At 42.6% G+C, this 19,335-nt stretch overlaps 1 protein-coding gene across 4 annotated transcripts in view; it reads right to left on the bottom strand.

Moving 5' to 3' along the window:
* Window positions 1-3,498: 3,498 nt before the first annotated feature.
* The window catches only part of LOC137384376 (inward rectifier potassium channel 2), a 211,211-nt gene continuing 195,374 nt past the window's right edge, over window positions 3,499-19,335 (bottom strand). The window contains exons 1-2 of one of the 4 annotated variants that reach the window (XM_068058327.1): window positions 19,243-19,334; window positions 3,499-8,471 (exon numbers count right to left, since the gene is read on the bottom strand). In XM_068058327.1, coding sequence (XP_067914428.1) covers window positions 6,953-8,242 — 1,290 coding nt within the window. In that variant the 5' untranslated portion in view covers window positions 8,243-8,471; window positions 19,243-19,334 and the 3' untranslated portion in view covers window positions 3,499-6,952. Of the gene's footprint in view, window positions 8,472-18,638; window positions 18,729-19,024; window positions 19,192-19,242; window position 19,335 lie in introns of those variants that run through there. The other 3 variants (XM_068058325.1, XM_068058328.1, XM_068058326.1) reach the window with 3 other exon arrangements.

Consider the following 19,335-nt stretch of genomic DNA (forward strand, 5'->3'; position numbering starts at 1 on the left):
CAACTCAAGCAGTCTCTGCCCGTTCTCATTCATCCTTCCAACACCATAGCGCCCAAGGCAGGAGGGCCATGAGTCATGGTCGGCCCCAACCCTGGCATTAAAGTCCCCCAGCAGGAATAGGTGTTCGGTGTTGGGGATGCTGCTAATGATGTTATGGAGTTGCTCGTAGAACTGGTCTTTAACTTCAGGTGAGGAGCAGAGTGTTGGAGCATAGATGCTGAGTAGGTGTACTGGAGGTGGTGAGCAGTCGGATGGACAGTATGCGTTCCGAGCCATTTGAGGGAGGCTCTATCATGCTGAGCAAGGAGCAAGGTGTACTAGGATTAGCATAATTCTCATATAAAACTGACAATTTACGATGTCTCAGCATTAAAAAGAATAAGATTAAATCTTGATAACCAGTAGTAAAAACATGATGAAGTCTGACTGCATATTATTTCAGACAACTTCATTTGGATGGCTGCAAAGGTCGTTAAATAAATAAGTGTTTGTCTCAACCCATCCCCAGTCAGTTGGGTACCTTGTGCTCTTTTCATGTTGAGAGCTTAGTCAGCCTTAACTTAAAGCCACATGAAGCTGGTGTGATTGACTCTTGTCATTGCCACATACATTTATGTGGGATACGAGAGGCCTCAGCAACAATTTAATCTTGCCTTCGGGTGTAACGCTAGAGATCACAGCTCTCTGTAGAATTGTGTTATGTTGTTTATTTTACTCTAACATGCTTCTGTTTCTTGCAAATTGCCCCCTTGTATTACCTGAATGGATAAACATTAATTAAAAATTAGATCAAATGTTTTAATTGTTGGAAATTTTAAATGATGCATCTTACAGTGAAAATGCATGTTCAGATTATTTATTAACATTTAATTCCACTGTTTCAAAGTGCTTTTTGAGTTTTAGCTGCTTTAGTTCCACCTAACAGAAAGAGCAATGATCTGTTTATGTCTTTTAAGTTGTTCTGATTGGACAACACAATCACAAGACACTCTATCAGGTGATAGTGCCCTTTAACTGAGAATGACTGACATTTGAAACTGATATGAGGTAACACTATGTGCCCTATTTTTGGACCATTGGGTGCTGTGCTAACCCTATATGTTTACTGCCAAGTCAGTTGCAGCTATTTTAAGCTCTGATTAAGGCATCCAATCAGTGCAGATTAACAAACATTATTGATAAGCACCTCAAATGAAGCTCTTGACTCCTGTTCTATCAGGACATTAAAATGCCAAAAGATCAGATTTGAAATTGTAATAATACCGAGGAAGCATGATGATTACTTAATGATTGAATGGAACATCCAGAAATAAAATGACCTGACAAGGTGGCCGGATAGAGATCATTGGTGTGAAAAATAAACTGAAAAGTCAAACACCAAGTTAGTGGAACAATTGGCTATAATCCATAAAACTGAAGGATTACCGAATTCTGTGCAGGGGTCAATGTTTGGAGACCTGGAAGATAATGAAGAGGGTGATTTTGGAAGGACGACCACTCACAGTGATAAGTTATAGTCCAATGTATGCTGCCTCCACGTACAATATTCATGTAATAGGAAACATCAAACAGTATCGGCATGAAATTAAAACCCTGCTTATGTTGCACAAGCACAAGTACCACATCAGCAAATAATAGCACAGGGATTCAGATACTTGTACAAACACATTGCACTGTATCCCCCCCACAACATGAGCATTTGCTAGACACAGCTAGATTAAGGATTTGCATGCAAACATTATAGACTCCAGGTATATCGTGAACAGACAGGTTAAAAGATCAGTGAGTGGGTTGGAGCAGCAGCAGGATGTATATATTCTTTCCAGAATGTAATAGACCAGAGGTGGGGGTGGTCTCCAAAGCTTTGTTTCTAAGATTTAGGCAGTGAATCTAATATACATGGCCTGTCATCCAAAGTGATGATTTCAATGAAATCCTTAATTATTTACAGGTGTTAAAAGAGACTTGCATTTATATAGCACCTTTCATGACCACAGGACATCTCAAAACACTTTACAGCCATTGAAGTACTTTTGAAGTGCAGTCACATTCTAATGTAGGAAACACGGCAGCCAATTTGTGCACAGCAAGCTCACATAAACATTAATGTGATAATGACCAGATAATCGGTTTTCTTTGTGATCTTGACTGAGGGATTATTGTTGGGCAGGGCAATGTAGTAATATTGCTCACAACTCTGACTGAGATTCTGAGATTGATTCCTTTTTTATTAGGCAGGGGTATTAAGGGATATGGAACTAAGGTGGGTAGAGAGAGTTAAAATACAGATCTAATTGAATGGCAGAACAGACTCAAGGGGCTGAATGGCCTAGTCCAGTTCCTATGACAGCTGCATTAAGGTGGAACAAGCTTTGGCCACGTATTGGAGAGTTATTGCAATCAGCGTGAAGAGAAAGATCGGCAGAGGTGAGGGATGTCACTCAGCCAGATCAATAAGACGACTTAGCATCGTCTGAATGAAATTGTGCAAAGTCCGCAACAGGATAGAAAAGTCAGCTGTCTGTCTGTTATGTCCAGACCACCGGCAATGGTTTCTTTCTTTGCTCCCATCGCTGCTGACATCAAACTGGCCTCTGGCTTTCCTGCTAGCATGTTCTAAGAAATATGAATTTATTAAACTTAGTTGTCAGAAACCGGCCAATCAGCATGTACCTGCAGTTATGGTCAGTTTTATATCTGTCGAATCGCTAATGAGCTCCTTAAAAATTGCAAGTGAAAATTGAGTAAATGTAGTTGGTTCGGTGACAGACAGTTTTGTCAACAGGTGGCTGAAATCTTTGCTATTTACCATCTCCGATCTCGGTTGCTATCTCTTCATTTCGGTCATTAGCCAGAGCAGAAGTATGTCATATGGCTCCTTGGGCCTGCTTATTGTGCAATGGCCACAATCAGAGAGGGTGACTCCGCCTTAGAAGAGCCAATGTTATCTACAAAGTACTCCCTTATGCAAATGAATGAACCTGAAGTACGATACAATTTCAAATCAGTCTCAATTTACTGTACAATGGGAGTTTTACCAATGCTGACATTTGTGAGGTTGGGAAGGGACAGTGGAGATATCTCAAGCCATAGGTTCAATAAGTAACTATTGTCCCCAAAAGCCAACCTTGCAGTCATCTTGTTCAAATAAATGAACCAACAAGTCACATGTGCTAAACTGAGGCACTGGGATAAAGCTTACTTTTTTTCAGTGACAGATTTTCTGATAATATCTACAAAGTACTGGAGAAATGCGATTTCTTGTTGTTGCTATATTGTCAGTGATTTTCTCTCCATCATTTCTATAGCGTGTTATGTTCCATTTTAGTGTTTACAAAGAAAATGTACAGAACAAATAAAAAGAGAAGTGCAGTCTGCAGGAAAAGTCTGGGAATTCTGCTCAGTTCTTTGTGAACAGCCAAGGGCATGGTGTGATCTTATTTTAAAATATACAAGATGCATCATAAAGTCAGTTGTGTGTAATATTTCACAAAAAATTTATTTCAACCAGAAAATAAGACATACATTTTTTTTAAAAATCTGTACAATTGGTGGGTCTGTGCAGTACAGTAGGAAGACGTCGATACAAAAGGCTGCAAAAATGGTACAAGTACAATAAAATCAAGAACATTGTCAAAAACCTAGATTGTTCAAGCTGCAAGTGTCTGTAGGGAAAGCTAAGGAGTTCATAAGACAACAAATCTTAATGGCTGAGAGGTGACCACCATGCAGCACTAAATAATTTAAATGGTCGAGAGCAGCTATACTTTATAGACATTACAGTACTTCACAATTTTGTTATCCCAACATGCCTTGTAGGAAGGCCAAAAAATATATCTTTAGTAGAAATATTTCGTACAAAGAGTGCATGAGAGTTAAACTAGCTTGTCATGTCTTGACAAGATTGCAACATTCCAAATTCTAACCAGTTTTTTTTTTGTCATTTATGATATTCTATGAATTTTAATTTTACGTCATGCTTAAATAATAAATAACGAAAGCTCATAGTTGTAACAAACCCTATTAAGCTTGAACAATGTTAAAATCAAGTGACCTGCGCTAACCTGCAGCATCTAGGGTCTACTGGTTGATACAAGATACTGAATTGCCAGTTTTAATCCTCATGTGGCATCTTATTTTGAATCTATTTACATTTGGCTTTAAATATGAAAATATTTGTTAAACTTTTATAAACTGTACATTTTTTTTTAAACTATATATATTGCAAGAGTTTTTTTTTTGTAAAAATGCTGTTTCTTTTTCCTGATAAATATATGCATCAGGCAATTGAGGCCTGACGTGTTCAAGAAAGTGTTTTTTTTTAAAGTTTGCTAATTTCTCTTCAGTGAAATGGTAGCATTTTGCAGGCTGAGTCCAAAGTGGTGTAAGCCAGCTCCTTGGTGTTCTGCTCTTTTCCAATGCTTTATTTGCTGGTTTAAATACTCTTTGGTTGAATTTCCACTTTGAGGAACTGAGGGATGCAATTTTAGCAGCATGTGCAGTATTTTTTGCAATTTTTATACTGACTCATGGCATCCGTCTTCAAGTTGCCTTGTGCGTATTTTCTCTCTATACTCAACTAGTCAGTTATTTGCATGTAATGGTTAGCCCACCCTCCCCCATCCCCAGACAAGCCCATTATAAGCTCCAAGCCATAATATAGTTGTTCACTGTTCATTTCTGTAGGACTGATAACCACTTGTAATACTGAAAGCTGTCATTTTCCTAAACAGGTGATTCAAAGTCCTCTAGGAGTCTGTTTGCCAACAAAGCTATACTTAGACTTGGCAAGAAGACCACTTGCAATTGGTATATGTGCTGATCCCACTGTAATCTCTGCTCTCAGAATGTCAGTAACCTTTATAAACCAGCTCAAAACAAGTCTTGGGTTTTTCTAATTTTGCTCCCTTCCCCCCCCCCCCAAAAAATACTGTTAATTAAAAAAAAAGGTTCTGTCTTACTGCCAATGCCCTTAATATTCAATTTAAAAATGAACAATATTGAAAGATTTTTTTTAACTGTGCATGTTACCAAGTAAATAATATGCAGAGTTAATACCAGAAAGTTCAGTTGACCCTTTTCACTATTACGAGCTGGCCTGAAGTTAATTTAGTTAATTCTGCTGAAATTTTGTTGAGGACCTAAAGCTGTTCTGACATAACTGTTGCTATCATAGAATAAGTAAAGGGCCTGTGAACACTTGGGAGATTGGTCCAAGTATGTTGACACGGCTGTAACAGTCTTCTTTCTCTGAATAAACAGTACTGGAATGTGGAGTGACAGACTTGAACTAGTGCTGTGACATCAATGGCAGCCAATTCAGCTGAACAGGTGTGAAAAATAAATTAAGAAACTGGGAGCCCTCTTTCAAAGAGCAGATAGTGGAAAACAAAAGACTTTAAAAATTCTTTGGAACTTTCCATAAAAAATATCTTGATATTTTAAAGTCTAAATTTGACCCCTCCATAGTTCTCATCTCTGTGCAGCCTCATTCACATGAGCAGGTCAGATAAGACACAGATCCTCAAAGTTTCTAAGGGTCAGTACCAGAGAGTTTGGTCACTGGATGGTTTGCTTCAACACTACGCTGATGTCAGCTAGTTTGCTGCAGCAAAATCATGCCACATAACATCTCAGAAAGTCAGCAATGTAGTTCAGGTTTGTTTCTATTTGTACCAATTTGCTATGGTACTCAGTTGGTTAATTTCTGGACTTCCAGCCAAGGTGGCTCAAATCCAAGTCTCAGGACAGTATTGCTACCATTTACCATGTCTCATTTGCTATCAGTGTTTCAAGAAAGTAGTTCTATCTCTTGGAGAGGGTGGGGAGGGGGTAGAGGGCAAAGGAGGAATGACTTCCCATCATCTTGCCACACCCAAGTCACAACACCTGTTGAGTGATTACAAAAACAATACCAACAGCTAGGAAAACCTGCATGCCACTTTTCAACTAAAAGGAGATGTGGGACAGCAAGAGGCTGGTGAATGAGCAAGATAGAGTTTCTTTAATTATTTAAAAGGAGAAGAATGTGCTCAGCAAACTCAAGTCTCAGCTTTGGGCACTGAACCTTCTCACATTAAGATTATGGGGGAAGAAAAGCATCCCAACATTTACTGTAGTGGGATAGCCAACCATGCTTGCCTTTTGTCATTCATTTAACTTGACTTTAATGATGTACTTCCTTCGAGAAAAGGGCAGCCATATTATGTGAGAACAATGGCCAAAGATATCCACTTAAATTCTTTCTGAATAGTGGAACTATGAACTTCAGAGTCAGTGTGGCGATCTGTCAAAGTATTCGTACATGGGTCACTACCATCAAGAACTAAGTCAGCCAATTCTTTAAAATTAACCTATTTTAGTTTCCAATGAATTAGCAGGAAAGAAAACCCATTTTTAATTGATGGTATTAAAAAAATACAGTAATCATAAATACTGATTGATTTGTTCACAATAAATCAATAGAAGAAAACTTAAATAAATATTTAAGCTGCAGCTTCACTTATAAACAGCAAGACCTTTGTCTATTAAATCATTCTTCAGTGGTCACTGTTCTTTCAGGTGTTTAGTTAAACCATTCAGAGCAAATGAAAACCTTGCTCAGGGCTATAAGTTTCTATTGAAAGCCATTTTGTTCAGCGTAGATAATGTTATTAGGTTAACTTACATCCATCCAGTCTTTCCTGCAAGTTCAAGTTTTGCCATACGTTTTATGTATGCTACTGCATATGTTATTATGTGCCTCATCACGTTAGAAATTATTATTAGTGCTTTGTTTGAAAGAACTGATTTCCTGCTGTCTGTCTCTAAAGAAGAAGAACCTGTGTAGGACTTTCTTTCAGCAAAGCCTGACTTCAACAGTACCCTTTTCTTGGTTTGCTGTTCCGGGCACAGTTAAGCACAATATGCTTTGATGGATACTTTTTTTTTTTAAAAAAGATACTTTTAGGTGTTAGATTTCAGATTCTCGCCTCAGCGGCCGAGGCTCTAGTGGAACTGTGGCCTGATTATGGTCCGTGTTAGTTAGTGTCTCTGTGCTCGGACTCTCTGGTGTCCCACTCTCACTGTTCTCTTCGTCTTTGTTCATGAGGGCCACCTCATTTTCATAGCAGAAAGTGTTGGGTGTGGAGAGTATGTATTTCTTTTCTGCCAAGTCCCTGGCACTACAAAGAGGTGTGTTAGGCACCTCGTAGGTTTTATGAAAGCGGGAATAGTCAACTTTGTAGTAGTTTTTCTCCTCAAAGAGCACTGGCTCAAATCGGTGACCCCAGAGAATTTCACTGGCAAGATACGAGCTGCGACACTGAGTGGTCATTGCTGTAGCTTCCACCATTCCTTCAAGAATCACGACTATTTCAAAGTCGGAATTGTCCATATCCTGTTTGCTCAAGTCATAGAAAGGACTGTCTTCATCAATTTCATGTACTATTGTAATAGGCGACACCAGAAATATTCTATCTATTCCACTATCAAAGCCTACATTAACATCTACTTGATCCAATGGTATGTATTCGCCCTCTGGTGTTATTCTAGATTTAAGCAGCTGGGCTCGTACATGGGCTTCCACTAGATGGCTTTTGCGTAAATTTCCAACTCGCCACATTAAGCAGAGCTTTCCATCTCTCATAGCGATCACAGCATTGTCACTGAAGATGAGCGTTTCATTTCTCTTTTTTGGTTTGGCCATCTTGGCCATGACAGCACCAATGATGAAAGCATCAATGATGCAGCCCACAATGGACTGAAAGACCACTATGAACACGGCTATGGGGCACTCTTCTGTTACACAGCGGAAGCCATATCCAATAGTGGTCTGGGTCTCGATGGAGAATAGAAATGCAGCTGTAAAGCTTTTGACCTCAGAAACACATGGTTTGTACTCTTTATTGTAATTATTCTTGTCCAAGTCACCATGCATTAGTGCAATAAGCCAAAACATGCAACCAAACAACAGCCAGGACAAGATGAAGGACAGGCAGAAGATGACCAGCATCCATCGCCAGCGGATGTCCACACACGTTGTGAAGATGTCCGACAGGTAGCGTTGTCCCTTCTCACTCATATTTACAAACTGAACATTGCAATGGCCATCTTTCTTCACAAATCTGCTCCGGCACTGCTGCCTGGTGTGGATTTTGCTTTTGCCATTGCCATAGCCATTGGCAACTGCCATCGTAGCCAGTTTCATCCCGTCTTCCTCTGAAGACACAATGCTGTAGCGGTTGGCACGCACGCTGCCCATTGCCAACGCCTGGGACCGTTGCGTTTCTACTTTGGGATACAGTCTTGAAAATTTCTGGAGCAACCTTTTGAAGAAACAGTTTTGAACTTTCTATAAGAACAGACCACGTCTGCGAAGGTAGATCTCCGCAGGTATCCTTGGTTCCACCAAGCTGTCTCCTATGTAGATGAGCAATAACCCAATGGTAACCCAATAATCTACTGTAATTTAGAACCCATTGGAGTATGATCTGTTAAAGAAAGAAAATCAAATTTACAGTCAAATAAAATCATAGCACTAGAATCACCTTCGAAAGTTTAAATAATCCAAATAATTTATAGGAAATGCTTGTGTTACTGTAACAAAATGGTAAAGATAACTATAAGGGATAATTAAAGATTGCCAGCTAAGAGAGTGATCAGAACCAAATCTTAATAACAAGTTAATTTAGTATTTTAATTAAGTTCTAATACAGGTTAGAATTCTTTTGTCACTCTGGTTTATTGATGATCAAAGATGGAAAGCACATTGTGTACTGTTACAGCAATGCAAGGACGGTCAAAACATTTGCAGCACATGGTAAATTAGGGCATTTGTTGCAATGGATCAATGTGATCCAATTAACTTGAACACAATCCAGCATTTGCGTAGCAGTGGATGCACATAACCATGTAAACCTTTGGGCTTTAAAGTACAATTGAAGCACCTAACAACAAATTTACTATCAAATCCCAATGGCGTACAAGTTGGGCTGTGGTACACACATGCTGAAATGGCAACATTATAGTTTCTCAAAGTGGCTGAGCCTGACACTTCTACTTTATCCTACATCAGATTAAAGTGAGCTTAAGTACAAATAATTATCTCAGTCTAATTATATACAGCGAACAATGCAGGTGATATCGTAATATGCCTTCCCATTTTTTTCTATTTGCAATGACCTAGGAGGAGGCCGATGTGAATCTCATTCTACTCTAATATGTGCTTTGTAGCATGAATGTGCCACATATTCAACAGCTCCTCATAATTATTTTTAATATATAAATACATTTCACGACTGGAGAGGGCATTTTAGAAAAAGCAATGCTGTTTTACACAGATTGTTAAATAAGCTACTTAATGTTTATAAGAGTGTACACTTTTACTGTGATTGCCAAACAACGCTTCACCACAATAAAAGAATACCAATGAAACACAGTAATGCAACTAATTTTAGATCTCAGCACATTAGACACACAGTATTTTCAAATGTTGCGTCTGGAACTGATGATCACGATGAAATCTCAACTGGGACCCTCTTGCTGCTCTCATTAACATTTTTTCCTTCTCACTCCCTCCTTTGGGTCATCAGTATTGTGAAAATGGGTAGTTGTAAGTTTTAAAGAGTGAGATACTTTTACATAAAGAGGTGTATGCATTACATATAATCGAGAGTTTTTTCCAACCAAAATATGACAGTGTAACTGTAAGTGAAGCTAGACAAATCTGAATCCATCTAGGATAGAGAGCTGGGAATGTGTTAAGAGAGGATAACACAAACCAGGAATGTGCTACAAAGTAGTAACATATTAATTATATTTTAAACTACCAATCTGAACATCAAGTTGTTAACATCATTTGATGAGATATTATCTGAGAACTTACAGTAGGTAGCACTCTCAGTTGAGAGGGAAGATTGAAGGTTCAAGCCCCAGGTCAGGACTTAGAGTGTTGGATGAGACCAAACTAAACTCCTATCTTCCTCTCTAACGAATGTAAAAGGTCCATGGCACTATTCAGAGAAGGGTTGACAAGTTCTCCTAGTGCCATTGCCAACATTTATATAACATTAAAACAGGTTATCTGGTCATTCACCTAATTTTTGTTCATGGAACACTGTGTGCAAATTGTCTGCCACATTTTTTACATGAATACTGAGACTACATTTCAAAGAATACTTAATTGGCTGTGAAGTGCTTTGGAACATTTTGAGGTCATGAATGGTACTATATAACTGGGATCCGGTGTTTTGGCCACCATTTCCTTATCCAGGTATTAATTACTCCTTGCTTCCCAACAGTCTTGAAATTTCCTTTAATAGTTTTTAAATGATGTGGCCTTCTCCTATAGACTTTTTTTATTCGTTCATGGCAAGGTTGTTGGCAAGGCCTGCATTTATTGCCCATCCCTAACTGCCCTTGAGAATGTGGTGGTGAGCTGCTGCAATCCTTGGGGTGTAGGTGCACGCACAGTGCTGTTGAGAAAGGAGTTCTTTGATCCAGCGAAGGTGAAGAAACGGCGATATAGTTCCAAGTCAGGATGGTGTGTGACTTAGATGGGAACTTGTAGGTGGTGGTGTTCCCATGCATCTGCTGCGCTTGTCCTTCTAGGTGGTTGAGGTCATGGGTATGGATGGTGCTGTCAAAGGAGCCTTGGTGAGTTGCTGCAGTGCATCTTGTAGATGGTACACACTGCTGCCACTGTGCATCAATGTGGTGGAGGCAGTGAATGTTGAAGGTGGTGGATGGGGTGCCATCAAGCGGGCTGCTTTATCCTGGATGGTGTTGAGCTTCTTGAATGTTGTTAGAGCTGCACCCATCCAGGCAAGTGAGCGTTTACCATCACACTCCTGACTTGTGCCTTGTAGATGGTGGACAGGCACTGGGGAGACAGGAGGTGAGTTACTCACTGCAGAATTCTTAGCCTCTGACCTGGTCTTGTAGCCACAGCATTTATGTGGCTGGTCCAGTTCAGTTTCTGATTTAACTTGAAACATATACTCAGGATTAACATTTCCTATTCCATTTAGTATTTTATAAACTTCTTTAATGATCCCTTTCATTGTCCTTTCAAGTCAAGGCTGAAAACTCCAGATTTCTCATAATTTTTTTTTTCATAACTCTGTCCTGACACTAGGGATCATCCACCTGCACTTTTCTGCACTTCATCCAAGACTAACATTTCCCTTGTGCTTTAATGACTGAATGCATTCAGAACTCACAACAAGGTCTGATTAATGCTCTGTACAGCTGTAGCATGATAGCTCAGATTTATAACATTTCTGACTTGATAAGCTAATCCTGTTTCCATTTTCTTTTGTTGCTCCACAATGTCTGAATCACTATTGCTCCCAGATCTCTATCAACCTGTTCCTGGCTAGTTTGACACCAGTGGATTTAATGAGGTCCCCTTTTCCCCCCTTCCAGTGTGTGAAACACCTTGCATATATCTGTATTAAGCTTCATTTGCTAGTCTTCCATGCAAACATTTTTCTTGGTCCTTCTGTAGTTCTTTGCCTGCTTAGTCAGCCTCAACTACCAGAAGCAAAGAGTAGGGATAAACGGGACATTTTCAAGTTGGCAGGCTGTAACTAGTGGAGTGCCGCAAGGAACAGTGCTGGCTCTCAGCTATTTACAATCTGTATTAATGACTTAGATTTTTTTTTTTTATTTCCAAAATATACTTTATTCATAAAAATCTGTAAAAATTACATTGCCAAACAGTTTCCAAACAGCACCAAAAAATACAAACATTGCAAGGGAGATCAGTTTCCTTCAATACTGTCATGAGTTTCTTCCCAACCCTTCTGTTTCACAATTGTCATGTCAATTACAGTTTTACATTTACAGCAATTGAGAATATTAACGATACAGTTCGAGGGGTTTCCCATGGATCCAGCCCCTCAGTCCAGCTTGATGGGGGAACCTTACACTGTGGTCTTTCCCCATTGAGCCTTTGCTGCGGCTGCCCCAAGCTTTAGTGCGTCCCTCAGCACGTAGTCCTGGACCTTGGAATGTGCCAGTCTGCAACATTCGGTGGTGGACAACTCTTTGCGCTGGAAGACCAGCAAGTTTCGGGCAGACCAAAGGGCGTCTTTCACCGAATTGATAGTCCTCCAGCAGCAGTTGATGTTTGTCTCGGTGTGCGTCCCTGGGAACAGCCCGTAGAGCACAGACTCCTGTGTTACAGAGCTGCTTGGGATGAACCTTGACAAAAACCACTGCATCTCTTTCCACACCTGCTTTGCAAAGGCACATTCCAGGAGGAGGTGGGCGACCGTCTCATCCCCACCACAGCCAACGCGGGGGCACTGTGCGGAGGGGGCGAGACTTCGGGTGTGCATGAAGGATCTGACGGGGAGGGCCCTTCTCACCACCAGCCAAGCTACGTCTTGGTGCTTGTTTGAAAGTTCTGGTGATGAGGCATTCCGCCAAATGACTTTGACGGTCTGCTCGGGGAACCATCCGACAGGATCCACCGTTTCCTTTTCCCGTAGGGCCTTGAGGACATTCCGTGCAGACCACTGCCTGATGGACCGGTGGTCAAAAGTGTTTTCCCGCAGAAACTACTCCACGAAGGATAGGTGGTACGGCACCGCCCAACTGCAAGGAGCGTTCCGCGGCAATGTGACCAGGCCCATCCTTCGCAAAACCGGGGACAGATAGAACCGTATTAATGACTTAGATGAAGAAACAAAATAATGTACCTAGTTTGCTGATGATACAAAGCTAGGTGGGAATGCAAGCAGTGAGGAGGACACAAAGAGGCTGTAAAGTGATATGGACAGGTTACGTGACAGAGAAACAAGGTGGGGAAGTGTGAGGTTATTCACTTTGATAGTAAGAATAGAAAAGCAGTATTTTTTTAAAAGGCGTGAAACTTCTAAATGTTGATGTTCAGAGAGATTTGCATGTATTTGTACAAGGAACACAGAAAATTACCATGCAGGTACAACAAGCAATTAGGAAGGCAAATGGCAGTTGGCTTTTATTGCAAGGGAATTGGAGTCCAAGAATAAGAAAGCCTTTCTACAATTGTACAGGGCTTTGGTGAGACCACATATGGAGTACTGTGTGCAATTTTGGCCTCCATATTTAAGGAAGGATATACTTGCTTTGGAGGTGGTACAGCGAAGATTCACTAACATACAAACATACATACTCGGAGCAGAAGTATGTCATTGCCCATTGAGCCTGCTCCGCCATTCAATAAGATCATGGCCGATCTGTTTGTGCCTCGAATTACACATTCACACCTACCCCCGATAACCTTTGATTCCCTTGCCTAACAAGAATCTATCTAACTCCGCCTTAAAATATTCAATGTTCCCGCCTCCACCACATTCTGAGGCAGAGAGTTCCAAAGTTGCACAACCCTCAGAGAGGAAAAAGATTCTCCTCACCTCTATCCTAAAAGGGCGACCCCTAATTTTAAAATAGTGTCCCCTAGTTCCGGACTCACCCACAAGAGGAAACATCCTTTCCACATCCACCTTGTCTAGACCATTCAGGATCTTACATACTTCAATCAGGTTTCCCCACACTCTTCTAAACTCCAGTGAAAATAAGCCCAGTCTGTCCAACCTTTCCTCATAAGACAACCCACTCATTCCAGGTATCAATCTGGTAAACCTCCTCTGAACCACCTCCAATGCATTTACATCCTTCCTTAAATAAGGAGACCAAAACTGTACACAGTATTTGAGATGTGGTCTCAACAATGCCCTGTATAACTGATGCGTAACATCCTTACTTTTATTTTCAGTTCCTCTCATAATAGAGGATAGCATTCCATTAGCCTTCTTTATGACTTGTTGTACCTGCATACTACCTTTTTGTGACTCATGCACTAGAACACCTAGATCCCTAGATTATTTCCTGTGATGAGAGGGTTGTCCTAGGATGAGAAGTTCGGCCTATGCTCTCTGGAGTTTAGAAGAATGAGAGGTGATCTCATTGAAACGTACAAGATTCTGAAGGGGCTTGATAGGATAGACACAGAGATTGTTTCCCCTGGCTGGGGAATGTAGAACATGGGGGCACAGTCTCAGGATAAGGGGCTGATCATTTAGGACTGAGATGAGGAGAAATTTCATCACTCAAAGGGTTGTAAATCTTTGGAATTCTCTACCCCAGAGGTTTGTTGATGCTCCATCATTGAGTATATTTAAGGTTGAGATAGACAGACAGTTTTTTGGTCTCTCGGGGAATCAAGGGATATTGGAAGCAGCCAGAAATGTGGAGCTGAGGCTGAAGATCAGCTATGATCATATTGAATGATGGAACAGGCTTGTGGGGCCGTATGTTCCCTCGTCCCTTTCCCAGTTTAGAACATCTGCATATATCGAATCAGACAGCTCAGCCCATCATGTCTGTATCAACTCTTTGAAAAAGCTATCAATTAGTCCCACTCTCCTCTTCTTTCCCTATTGCCCTGCAAATTCTTTTTAAGTATACATCCAATTTCCTTTTGAAAATTACTGCTGGATCTGCTTCCACCATCTTTCCAGGCAGTGCATTCCAGATCATAAAAACTTTATCTATTAAAAGAAAATCCTCCTCATTGCCTCCCTGGATTTTTTTTGTGTCAATCATAAATCTGTGCCCTTTGGTGACCAACCCTCCAGCCAGTGCAAACAGAATTAGTAATATGTCTATTAGAAACAGAAGGAGACCAGCTACCATTTCTTGCATATAAAAACAAGAAATGCTGGAAATACTCAGCAGGTCTGGCAGCATCTGTGGAGAGAGAAGCAGAGTTAACGTTTCAGATCAGTGAGTTCTGATAAAGGGTCATTGACCTGAAACGTTAACTCTGCTTCTCTCTCCACAGATGCTGCCAGACCTGCTGAGTATTTCCAGCATTTCTTGTTTTTATTTCAGATTTCCAGCATCTGCGGTATTTTGCTTTTATTTTACCATTTCTTGCAGTCCACTCAATATACCTGCCTACCTGGGTATCACTCCTTTAACCCTGTTCTTTTTTTTCAGCCAATTCCTTGTTCACCTCCGAGTTTTGCCGATGAAACCCAATGCCTTGTACAACATTTACAAGGACAGGTGCAAAAGGGACAGAGTCGGGAAGAGAACAAGAGTGCATGAATGAGACCGGTAGAGAAAAAAAGTCAGGTACGGAAAGAGAATCACGAAGAGAGATTAGTGAAAGGGTGAGAACGCAATGAATCAACAATGTTTACAGACAGCAAACTCCTTTGATATCTCTTATCTGTTCATTTCATTTTTGAATGGAGTTATATGCCATTCCCATACGAATGCTTTGTGGAAGGCTGATTTTATTGTGCTAATGTACATTATTCGAATCGTTGTAGAACTTAACTTACGGTCAAATACACACACACATAACATTGATGCCTCTTACTTCTACTCAGTGATGGACCTTCCTGTTGAATTTGCAATGCAAATCCAATGAGCTGGGTAAGCAGGACACTGTAGTCAGCGGTGCCTCATAACCCTCAACAGTTGAGAGCCGTGTTGGATCTGCATTGAAGACAAGCCAGAGCATGCGCAGAAAGTATCTTGCTCATAATGCAGAGTTGAATATATTGTGGATAGGACATGTTTTATGCTGCCCTGCTGTGGAAGAAACTAGTCTGCATTGCCACCTCCAGGCATTCGTTTCTCATGGGTAAGCAGGAGATCAGGCCCGCAAACAGCAGGCTTTGGAGCAAATGTTATTCTTACCACCCACAGTCAGGATTCAGACTGGGAACAACCTTTCCCCACTGCATCAACCTCACTATAGCGCCGTGCACTGCACCAACATCAATTCGCCAATTTCTGCATCAGTCCTCCTAACTGTCTCTGTGCACATTATGGGTGGTTTTGTGCTGTGATACCGTACCTGCTAGACAGGGCAGAAAAACTGACCAAGTTCTGCCATGGGGCTCGAGCAGGGAAAGGAGATTCTGATCATTCAACCCCATTCTGAGAGGTAACAGTGATACGATGCAACTGTTCCATCAAGCCTTCTTGCTACCCTCTCCTGTCCAAAGGCACTTGCTGGTATCTCTCTCTCCAGAGTCCAATTCCTGCTTACCGTTTCTAAAACCCCTTTTGTACGCGATATTTCTAGTGCTCTCTCCATGCCTATCCACTCTCAAACTGGCTCTCTCTCCCCCGACTATTCCTTTTTCCTAACTCAGTTGTAAGCTTTTCCCTTGGCGTCCATCGCAGTCTCCACTCTCTCTCTCTCTCGCCACCACCTCCCCCCTACCCAGCCCCAGCTCTCTCTCTCACTGGTCTAGCTGCTAACCCCTTCTTCGCCAGCGTCCCAACCTTATTATTTGCCAGTAGTGTTTTCGCAATCTATGCCAGCTACTCTGATGGAAATATAATAGTCGAACGAAAGAGTTAAAAATCCATCCAGTCAAGAACTTGTGACCACCCCTTTACTGCACACCAGTGAAACTGGAAGGAAGTGGACTTAAGGGAACTAAAATAGCCAGCGAGATCGAACTCGGTAAAGCATGCCTTCTAATTGAATTTGAACACTCGCCAGCCTCTCCAGTTCCAGTGAAAAGTTAAAGTCCTGTCTTAATAACTGTGTCTGAGCTGCCCGCGACTGCATGACACCGAGACTGTGGAATGTCAGCGAGTGCCTTTGGAAGGTGCTCTCCTCTTTCCATCTGTTACATTGTGTTCTTCCTGATTCCCATCTGCTTCCAAGGCTGAACAAGCAACCGTCAGCCTTCCGCCTTTCCCCGCCTAACAGCACATCAATGCCAATCAGTGCCTTTTCGCAAATCCCATTTGCCCTTCCCCATTATGCAAAAGCAGTACTTGTCCCAGCTGCCCGATGGCTGCCTCATCACCCCCCGGGTAATCTCCCCCGCCCCGCCCCGGTCCGAATGAGGTTCTGTCTGGAGGAGGAAGCAGCCAGGCCCTGGTAATCAGGGGATGGTGCTCAGGGCAGTAGCTCCTCAGCTGACTCCATGGACTTGCAGTTGTGCACTTGTTGCTGTAGAACCGATTAGAACAGCAGCGCCGGGCTGTGACCAGGGCTTCCGCCCAGATACAAATCCATACATTACTTACAGCCTGGGGGAGCAAACTGCAGCAGCAATTCCGGCTACTGGTGACTTTCGTCTCAGGGAGATTGCTGCAAGGGATAAAGCACAGGGAGTGGGAGGGTGGTGGGAGAAGGGGAATGGGGGAGGGTGGTGGGAGGAGGGGAATGGGGGAGGGGATTAGGAGAGGGTGGTGGGAGAAGGGGAATGGGGGAGGGTGGTGGGAGGAGGGGATTAGGGGTGGTGGGAGGAGGGGAATGGGGATAGGGTGGTGGGAGGAGGGGATTAGGGGAGGGTGGTGGGAGGAGGGGAATGGGGATAGGGTGGTGAGAGGAGGGGAATGGGGATAGGGTGGTGGGAGGAGGGGAATGGGGGAGGGGATTAGGGGAGGGTGGTGGGAGGAGGGGAATGGGGATAGGGTGGTGAGAGGAGGGGAATGGGGATAGGGTGGTGGGAGGAGGGGATTGGGGGTGGTGGGAGGAGGGGATTGGGGGGTGGGAGGAGGGGATTAGGGTGGTGGGAGGAGGGGAATGGGGATAGGGTGGTGGGAGGAGGGGAGGAGGGGATTGGGGGAGGGTAGTTCGAATGTTTCGAGTAGGAAGATAGAGTGTAAAAGGATGAAGGACATGAAATTGGAGGTTCCCAGTGGAAAGTTAGGAAGCTTGAGGATAAAATGTGTGGAGCAGGAAGGCATGGGGTGGATTGGAGAAGGTTAAGAGGGTGCTTGGTATGCAGCTCAGTCTGGGGTTGTGGGTTTTGCTTTGAGTTTTTTACGCCGTGTGACTCATGTCGAACCGCCCAGTTTCGAATTCTGGTCCGGATTCATTCGGTACCTTCCTGCAACTTTTGCAGCACCCACTCCCCACCCACACCCCCTACCCACCCAGGTACACGTGTTATCTGGCAGACAAACTCAGCTGTTTAGACTAGACATGGAATTCGACTGCAGTTTGTACAAAGAGTGTAAATAGAAAACCTTTTGAAGACAAGAAAAGGGACTTGCGATTGGTTTGAGTTCACCGAGTATGTGAAACACTGAAGTGCTGATATTACTTCAGCTGCCCGGACACTTTTGATTCACATTCCCCCCCCCCCCCCCCCCTTTCTAACCGCCTTGCTGCCCGTGTTCAAGACGAGTTAGTTACACCAGTCTACAGAAAGCTGTCTGAATGACTCATCCCACGCGTGAGAACAGAAAAAAAAACCTCATCCTGGTATTGACGGGACCGGTTTTACGAAAATCTTTCGGCCCGAGGCAGAATTTTCCCTTTCCTATGCAGTAATGCCAATTTCAAAATATAATTTTGTTATTAACGCCCTTGCAAATACCGAACTTCCTACTTCAGCTGCTAACTTATTGCTCGATCAGATCAGAGTAGATCAGAGCTCCCACTCGGCCGGAACCTTAGTACTATCCCGTCCCTTTCAACATGGGCTTAAACTGAGTGCTGCGGAAGGAAGGCTTCGACCGCTCTTTTTTTTAAACGTTCAAAACAAGATTAAACTGGGACTCTCCTGTCAAAACTTTTTAAAAAAACTGGGCTAAAAAAAAAACACTAAACGAATCGGACGGCATCTCTGAATAAAATCCCCCAAACTCCCAGCTATAAAACCAAATTATTTAAGACTCACATTCTGGGATTGAACTGCTGGCTTCCGTGCTCAGCAGAGCGAAACCGGGAGTCGAAATACATCTGATGCAACAACGCCGCCGCTTGTCAGGTCGTTTGCCCCGAGAGGAGGGTTTTTTTTTCACCCCCTGTGTGGACATTCGCCGCTCATTCCCCAGCCCCCAGAAGAAATGTGAAATTCTTAACACATTGACAGATCTATTATACTGCCCGATTCTCCACCCCTCTTCATTACAGCACTCAAATCAAATTAATGCAAAATCGGTTTTACTTGCGTGGTTGTCTGGATAGCTGCAAAAGACATTTTAAGCCTCTGGTGACATCAGTGACAACAACCTCAAATCAGTGGTTGAGTGGAAGAAAAGACTTGATTTTAATCCAGGTTACCTGCTCAATGTTTGCAGCGAGTGTGTCATTTGAGATCCAGCGGCTGTACCTGTGCTAGGTCGGAGTTTGCAGTAACTTTTTGGGGGGGAGGTGGGTGGTACATGTATATATATCCTGGCCTGTTGCGGTCTGTGTCTCATCTCTTTCTGACACCACTTACTTCTCTCACTAAGATATAAAGCGCGCCGGCTGGGTCAGCAGCCCCGCCCCTAACACACCTTTCCACCAATAGGCCGGCGCTCCGGATAACTGACAGTTCGCTTCGCCAATCACCGACAAACCATTCGGTTGCTTCCCCCCTCGCCGTCTCT

This window comes from Heterodontus francisci, chromosome 26 (assembly GCF_036365525.1).
Source record: "Heterodontus francisci isolate sHetFra1 chromosome 26, sHetFra1.hap1, whole genome shotgun sequence".
Lineage (NCBI taxonomy): Eukaryota > Metazoa > Chordata > Chondrichthyes > Heterodontiformes > Heterodontidae > Heterodontus > Heterodontus francisci.